The following is an 8,150-nucleotide window of genomic DNA, read 5'->3' as shown; positions in this document are numbered from 1 at the left end:
ACAGATCCTCCTCACCAGAGCCCGAACAATCTTCCAGTCTGCAGAGAGATGAGGAGGAGGTAAAAAGGGCAGCCGAGAGTGTGAAAAACAAGCTGAAATCTACTAAAAAGACATCTACGGAGAAACCTAAGGAATCCTCCTCAGATTCTGATGACAATTATGATCTCTTCGACGAAGAGAAGCAGCGAAAGGCCCAGAGAAAGAAAGACGCGTAAGTAGTATGAGTGCTCTTGTCCGTGGAAGCTTTCAAATGATGTCTTTTCTTGCCCATAGAGAACGGATCAGGGAGGAGATATTGCAAGTGCGGAAGGAATATCAGCAGGAAAGGAAGCGCAAGAGTGAATTGCTGGACAAGGAGCGAACAGTGAAGGAGGATAAGAAGCAGCGGAGTGAACTGCTTGAGGAGTATCTGTCTGAGAAGGGAAAATACGATGGCCTGAAGAAGAATCATCCTCGAAAGGGGGCTTCCAGGGAAAGTTTCACGCTCTCTCTTCTCGCCAAGTTTAAGGACAAACTCGACACGGCAAAGCGATCAGAGAAAGCGCCTGTTGAAGCGCCAGCAGATAACGATGCAGACATCCAGGGCGACGATTGGCTGTCGCACGAGCTGCACTTCGAGGAGAAACTGCCGGTGCTGGCCAAAGATGCTGCCACGAAGCAGGATGACTGGTATGACGTGTACGATCCACGGAATCCCTTGAACAAGCGTCGACGCGGGGATAAGGGAAGCGATCGAGATGACAGGAGGAGTAAGAGACACTGAGGATTTCCTTCTGATCAAATTTAATGCCTGAATTGTCTCATTGCGGAGTTTATATAAGATTGTATGCGAAAAATTGGAAATTTGAGGATGAATTCGTTTATTTATAATGGGATATTTTGCATTCATTTTAGAATGTCGTGTGAATATTGTAAATTCCTATTTCTCGCTCCTGATATTCATCATCACTAAACGTTACACAACTACTATAGCCACAAAGTAATTCATAAATGTTTGCAGAAACTACAATAAATATGTATAACAATTTACGATTTCCCGAAACAGTGAAGTGTGTATAAACATTGATTTTTTGATAAGCCAGAGAGTATCATTGTTATGCAATATTTCACGGATCATTGGCATTTTTTTCATATACTGTAAATTGTAAATTCTATAGATTAAATTGCTATATATTCGCTGGACTATTCCCTATTGATTTTTTTCCTTGTCATATTTATATGCTTTCGGAGAGACTATTGCGAAATTATGTGTGTCTTCATGCATGTTAAATGCAAGAGAAACTGCGTGATAATTTTATTGAGGGAGTGAAAGAAGGAAATCCATTATACAGTAAAAACCTCTAATAAAAACAGTCACAAATGGGAGTTTCCCGCTTAACAACAAATATATGGAAAATATTCTTGAAGAAAATACAATATTTCCAATTTCTCTCCCTAACTCATGATTCTACAACTTTTTCCGCACAATTTGAACATTTTTTTTTATTTAATTTCACTCTCTCCCTAACAATTCGTGATGATCGTGATTTCTCTTAAACTGGGAGAAGAGGACAAATGGGATGAAAATATGTGAAATAATGATAGATTTGTGGGTGCATGACTAGATAAAAAAAATTAAACATAAGTTTACAATAATAAACAAGTGAAGTAAAAATGTGCTGTTCGAAGAAGATGCTGTTCGATTATTTGCCTTCACGCAGAAACTCCCAAGAAATGGTCTCCACTGGCCACATCACGTCATATAGTCAAACTCGCGGATCAGAGATGTGATCCTGCAAAAAAACAAATGTAAAAAGCATGTTAAAAGAGTGACAACAAGTCAAATCTTATCGATTCAACTATCTAAATCCCCAGCCTATCGATCGCGGAAGAGATATTGGGCGATCAGAGTCCCTTTGCTGACCAACTAATCAGTTTATCTTCAACCATGAAGCACTTCGTTCTACTGTGCTTTTTACTCCCTTTCATCGGAAAAATTTCCGCTGAGAAATTCATAGCCGGCGGCCAAGATGCCCAACCCGGGCAATTTCCCTGGATCGGCGCAATCGAATACGTTGATTATGAGCAAGTTTGCGCCGGTTCTGTGATCTCTGACCATTGGTTCCTCACTGCCGCTCACTGCGTCTACAGTCTGCAGCTGGACTCCATCAGAGTCCGCGTCGGGACGCGCTATCGAGAAAATGGAGGCCAAATCCACCGAATGCTGCGAATCATCCTCCATCCCGACTTCTCGCAAGACTACGTCTACGACATGGACGTGGCAGTGTGCGAAATCGAGGGCATCATGGGAGGCCCCAACGTCAGACCAATTCCTCTCACCACGACCGAACCTCTAGCCGCCTCTCGCGTCTTCGTCAGCGGCTGGGGAGCAACGTATATCGACGGAAGCCCCTCGGAAGTTCTCCAGTTCACCCAAATTCCCATCATTAGCCGGGATGTGTGCAACTCAACCTACATGGGAAGGGTGTCAGAGACAATGATCTGCGCAGGAGAGTCTGGCAGGGATATCTGTGTTCTGGACAATGGTGGACCACTGGTGAGACTCTATCTTCTCCCTAGCCCTGCTTTCTTTCCCAAACTCATCCTCCTTTGCCCTCCAGACGGATTCCAGGAACATGTTAGTGGGCATCGTGAGCTGGGGAATGGGATGCGGTGCTCCCATCTATCCAGGAGTCTACACCAACATCGCCCATCCTGACATCAGGAGTTTCATACGAGAGCATACAAATATTTAGTCTGTTTGCTTAATGCTTACAGATTTGGGTATAATTAGCCATAATTAAGATCAAAGTTCAAATAAACCGACCATAAGAAATCTAAAAGATTCCATTCGCACACCAAAGAAAACAGCCGGTTTATGTATTTCAATTGACTCTGATAAATCTTCATTCTCAATTATTGCACGACCCTGCCGTCCAGATGGAATTCAATGAGAGACATTCGTGAGCTACACATCGTCGGTGAAGTGCGCAAAATATGTTTCTCATCGGAATTGTCATCATTTGTGCTTTTTTGCATCTGTTGCTTAAATGGAATTACTCATATTGGCAGAGAGATGGTGTTCCGGGACCAAATCCTTCGATCTTAACTGGAAACATTGGTCCTGCCATCGCTCAGAAGAAACACCTGGGAATGCTAGCGGACGACTGGTACAAGTAAGTCACCGAGTGCGTATTAAACAACCACTCTAGGACAATGCAATTATAGGAAATTCTCCAATCTTCCCTTCATTGGTTACTACAATGTCTTAACACCGGCAATCATGATAAGAGATGTGGAGCTTATAAAGAACGTTCTAATAAGAGACTTTACGTCTTTTCTGGCAAATGAACGAGCAATAAATTACGATCCCCACGATATGATAGCAGAAAATCCATTTTTCCAGACAGACGAACAGAAATGGAAATTGAGTCGCTCCATAATGTCACCAATGTTCACCACGAACAAAGTAAGACTTTTCAATTTCAAGATAGAATTTTTAGTAAAGATTATGTACATATTTTTCCCAGATGAAATCAATATTTCCACTTATGAAGAAACCTTGCGATAGTTTGATTAAATATATCAATCAAGAGGGAAGTGAAGCTGATCACGAGGCGAAAAGTGTGAGTTTTCCTTATCAATTCATTGTGTGTGATTTATTCACTTTCTCATTCACTCTTTCAGCTCTCTGCAAAATTCACAACTGAAAATGTGGCGTCATGTGTTTTTAGCTTGGAAGCCAATTGCTTCGATGATCTAAATAGTGAATTTCGACGAATGGGAAGGACATTATTCAAACCATCGTTTTGGTTGGGCATCAAATTCACAGTAATGCAATTGTTGCCATTTTTCGAGCGACTCTTTCGCGTATCTTTCATCCCAAAACCAGTGGCAGAATGGGCAAAAAGACTGGTCAAGGAGAATGTGAAATCCCGCCAACACAGAGAACTTGATTGCGAAGATATGTTGCAGATTCTGCTGGACAGTCAGGACAAATTCAGCATATCACTGAATCAAATTGCAGGTCATGCTGTGTCTCTCTTTGTCGAAGGCTTCGAGACTTCAAGCTCCGTTTTGTCTTTTGCCTTGTGGGAAATTGCTCGCCATGAAGAGATTCAACAGAAAGTCTATGAAGAAATCAAGAGGGTTCTAGAGAAACACAAAAATACCCTTTCGTACGAAGCGATAAGTGAAATGGAATATCTAGACTTGGTCATTCAAGAGACTCAACGTGTCAACACTCTCTTTCCAGTGATGAAGAAAGTGTGCACAAAGCCATATGAAATGCCCAAACTGCCTGGACAGAAGCAACCAACGATCCTCCAACCGGGAACAACTGTTCTCATTCCTGTTTACTCCCTGCACAAGTAATGCAGAGTTAAGAAACAAAATCTTTAGAATAAGACAAACTAATTAAACTCTTACAAATTTTAGCGATCCTGAATTCTATCCTTGCCCAGAGATCTTCAATCCACACAGATTCACCGAAGAAGAACGACAAAGTCGGCCAAAATGTACCTTTTTGCCTTTTGGCGACGGTCCCCGAATTTGTATTGGAATGAAATTTGGCATTTTACAGACAAAAATGGCTCTTGTGAGTATCTTAAGTCACTTCAAGATCAAAAAGTCTCCAAGTTGCCAACAATTCGCCATGGACATGAGATCATTGGCACTACAATCTCGGAATGGATTAATTCTAAGATTTGAGAAGAGGAAATAAACAAAATGAAACCTTATCAAGTTCGTTCCTTAGTCTTATGTGCTATGTCTTATGTGTAAAGAAAAATGTAAGATAATCAAATAATATTCCAAGAAAATGCTATCGTATGAAACATTTTGCTATAAATTCAACGAAAATTCTATATCAAGTTCCAGTCTTTTGTGCTTTTTCTCAAAAAGTTATCAATTACAATTATGAATTTAATTCAGTTTGCTATTATAATAGTAATTTATACCATTCTTCCACACTCATTTTCCTATGAAACTTTCATATACTATCAAAGCAGTTTTGTTTTTTACTATGGAGTGGAAAAAGTGTATTTTCTCGTTAATATTAAGGTGATTCTGCACTATATTTTTTTAATTGATATTCCATAACTTGTGTTTTTTTTATTCTAAGTTGTCATGGAATATCGCACAGGAATTTTGTGAAGGGTACCAAATGAATTTGGCATCAATTGAAACACTAACCGAACAAAAAATTATTACTGATGTTGTCAAGAAGCTCAAGCATGAAACTTGGATTGGCGGCTATAACTACCAAACGGACGGTTTGTGGCGTTGGGTGAGAAATGGAAATATTCTCAACTATACGAATTGGAATGCAGGTGAGCCCAATGCAGCTTTCGGTAATACTGAGCATTGTGCTCACATGTACATCACAGGAGAATGGAATGACTTAAATTGCAATGAGACATGCATATTCATATGCGAGCGTGATTTAAAATAAATAATCTCGCATTAAAGGAATGCAAGATGTGTACTCACTCATCATAGACATGCGTTCCGAAGAGCTCTTGCCGTCTGGACTCCTCCAATCGATTGAGTATTCCCAATTCCTTCAGTCTATTGCGTCTGGCAGGAGCGGTGATATCGTTCTTCCTTATAAGATTGCCAATGGCAAATCTCGCGCCCGCCTGCAACTTCGTGTCCTTGTTCACGAGAAACTCCCCCAGCTTTCGCAGTGTATTCTCATCCTCCATCACATAGTCCGTGGCCTGAGCACCAGCGCCAATATTCCCTATGATACACAGCGCTTGTTCCTTCACTTCGCTCGGGTGTTGCGAGTCCAGTACCAGATTCACCGCCTGCATTACCTTCTCTGAGTGGTCTGACATGATGCTATCGATGTGCAGAGTGTTGCTGAGGAGATTCCTCAGCAGACCCAGCGTCTTCATGATTACGCGCGTGTCCGAGTCGGCGAGCAATTGGAAAATCCTATCAGTGCCCAGTGTGTTGATGATCTTCGTCTTCACGTGCTGCTCCGCCTGAAAGGCCATATTCATGAGTGCCCAACTCCCGTTCAGTCGCAATGCCGGATCCTGATTCCGCGTCAGTTCGCACAGCATCTCCACCGCGCCCGACTCCAGCATGGGCTCCTTGGCCGGCGAAAACTCCAGCAGGAGATTACAGATGGTAGACGTGACCACGGTGAGAAGCTCATTCGTCGGCTGGCCGGTGAGGAGAGCCATCAGTGGGCGCCACACGGAGTGATCCTGAAACGTCGTCCGCAATTGCTGCACGGATCGCGACAGCGAGTGCAAGCATCGCACCGCCGCGAGACGCACCTCCGGACAATGATCACCCAGACCCGCGAGAACCTCCTCCATCAGCCCGTCCATCTCTATAATCCGCTTCCGGATGTCCTCGTCGTTGGCGCCCAAAGAGGCGAAACACCGAAAAGCACCTTGCCGCGGCAATGCCGACGTGCACTGCAGCAGGGAGTTAAGAGAGTTTATCAGGTGGTTGCTGATTGCCGCCAATCGCTGCAGATCCGAGTCTATCTCCGCCAGATAAGCCAGCGTCTCCGCCGCCGTGGCCCGCGTGTCTTCGTCGAACTCCTCAGTGCAGAGACGCGCCAGGCAGGGCAGCGTCTTGAACTCAATTCTCGAGTCGTTAGAGCTCAGAGAACCCGATCGATGGAGGTACGTGAGACATCTGGCAGCCGTGAGTTGCACTTCCACAGGTCGCGAGCGCGAAGTCAGCCGCGTGAGGATGTCGGGAATCATCTCGTCGTCGTGACTAGTGGCGCAGACGATGTCCGATACTGCGCGATTGGTGAAGCACATGGAGGCCAGGCACTTGAGCGCTGGCGTCTGCAACACCAGATGATTGGAGGTGATGAGGCGCGCTAGCAGAGGAATCGCCCCGGCCTGGCACAGCAGCATCTGCTCGATGTACGAGTGACAGATGGGCACCAGGATGTTGGCAATACACGATTGGCACTCGATGGAGCTGTTAGGCGATGCTAGATCTGCTTTCGGACCAAAGAAATCACGGTTAGATATCGCAAAACGCCCAGCTGGGAATTATACAGTGAGGAAGAACGTAATCGCAAAGTCCATTGTATTGAAATTGAGGCACAGAATCCGCTAAACGGACATAACGTAAAGAGTAATGAGGTAGGTCATTGCTCCTCACTGCACATCCCTTTCAGGAGTACTGAAATACCTATGAGATAGGTGAGTGTTCCGTTATTAGAGTGCAGAACATCTGTCGGTGCGTAGCGATATTGGTAAATGGATCTCAGGCATTTCAAGCAGATCTCAACGAGCTGCTTCTCACTGTTCTTCTTCATGATGAGCTGCAGCAGAACGTGGATCGTCCCGTAGAGAATCAGCTGACGCACCTGGTCATTCGCTCCCTTGGCCAGAGAACCTGCAAAGACAGTGGAATCTTAGGAATTTTGGCGCCAACACTCAATGTGACTCCCTCAAGGTCACTTCGGCTCTATTCAATAGATCTTGCAGTTCCTACGAATTATCCATCAAATTCCTAATCAGTCACCAATAAGACACCACTAAACACACTTCGGCAGATTCTCCGATAAGATACCAACCGGCAAGCATCAAAATAGCCCGCCGGAAAGCAACAGTCGATGCCGGAACCAGATACCCACCAATGACAATTCCTGCATCGCAGCGTAGCGCCAGGGGTACAGACTCGTCTGTGAGGAGTGCTATAAGCCTAGGCACGATTCCCTGAGACACCACAGATGCCTTCTGTTTGTTACTCCCGATCACTGCATTTTTCAGGCAGATCATCGCCTCCTGACACTTCTGGTAGTCATTCGAATACAGCTCATCGATGTACGACCGGAATTCCTGCAAAACACCACTCATCAGTGCCGGCGACAACAACGCAGGGGCGCTTCAGTGTGATAAGGGGCTCAAAAGGGTGTTTTGGGGCCGCAAAACCCCGTGAAAGTGTCAAATTGCGGAAAAAGTGAGGTTATGCGGTGCCTTCGTGTGAAACGCGGTATTTTCCACTCTTTCCGGCTGATTTTACAGACTTTTCCACTTGCCATGAAACATGTAAAAGGCTCCATTGCACCCGCGAGTGATGATAAAGAAGAATTTTCACTAAATACACACTATTTTTCAGTAAAAACCACCTAAAAATAGTTTCGGCCGTGCAACCACGCAAAAGGGATGGAGAATAACTGCAGA

At 44.4% G+C, this 8,150-nt stretch overlaps 3 protein-coding genes across 4 annotated transcripts; 2 read left to right on the top strand and 1 right to left on the bottom strand.

Moving 5' to 3' along the window:
- Nucleotides 1-1,455: 1,455 nt before the first annotated feature.
- LOC132260726 (armadillo repeat-containing protein 8-like) lies at nt 1,456-8,139 on the bottom strand. Of its 2 annotated transcripts, none has more exons than XM_059759036.1 (5): nt 8,006-8,139; nt 7,601-7,805; nt 7,153-7,359; nt 5,470-6,958; nt 1,456-1,772 (listed from the first exon to the last, which is right to left on the bottom strand). In XM_059759036.1, exons 1-5 carry the CDS (start codon nt 8,027-8,029, stop codon nt 1,733-1,735), a joined length of 1,965 nt encoding a protein of 654 aa, XP_059615019.1. In that variant the 5' UTR covers nt 8,030-8,139; the 3' UTR covers nt 1,456-1,732. The 2 variants fall into 2 exon arrangements, with proteins under 2 accessions (XP_059615019.1, XP_059615020.1); XM_059759037.1 differs by having other exon boundaries at nt 5,470-6,955.
- LOC132260734 (trypsin-4-like) lies at nt 1,877-2,822 on the top strand. Its single transcript, XM_059759049.1, has 2 exons — nt 1,877-2,536; nt 2,601-2,822. The coding sequence occupies exons 1-2, from the start codon at nt 1,928-1,930 to the stop codon at nt 2,733-2,735; spliced, it is 744 nt and encodes a 247-aa protein (XP_059615032.1). The 5' UTR covers nt 1,877-1,927; the 3' UTR covers nt 2,736-2,822.
- LOC132260730 (probable cytochrome P450 6a13) lies at nt 2,884-4,871 on the top strand. Its single transcript, XM_059759040.1, has 5 exons — nt 2,884-3,155; nt 3,208-3,448; nt 3,510-3,605; nt 3,667-4,349; nt 4,417-4,871. Exons 1-5 carry the CDS (start codon nt 2,977-2,979, stop codon nt 4,700-4,702), a joined length of 1,485 nt encoding a protein of 494 aa, XP_059615023.1. The 5' UTR covers nt 2,884-2,976; the 3' UTR covers nt 4,703-4,871.
- Nucleotides 8,140-8,150: the final 11 nt, after the last annotated feature.

Source organism: Phlebotomus argentipes, unplaced genomic scaffold, assembly GCF_947086385.1.
Source record: "Phlebotomus argentipes unplaced genomic scaffold, Phlebotomus argentipes genome assembly scaffold_18, whole genome shotgun sequence".
In the NCBI taxonomy this organism is placed as follows: Eukaryota; Metazoa; Arthropoda; class Insecta; order Diptera; family Psychodidae; genus Phlebotomus; species Phlebotomus argentipes.
Note: the sequence above shows the minus strand (reverse complement) of the source record. Positions and strands in the feature narration are given on the sequence as shown.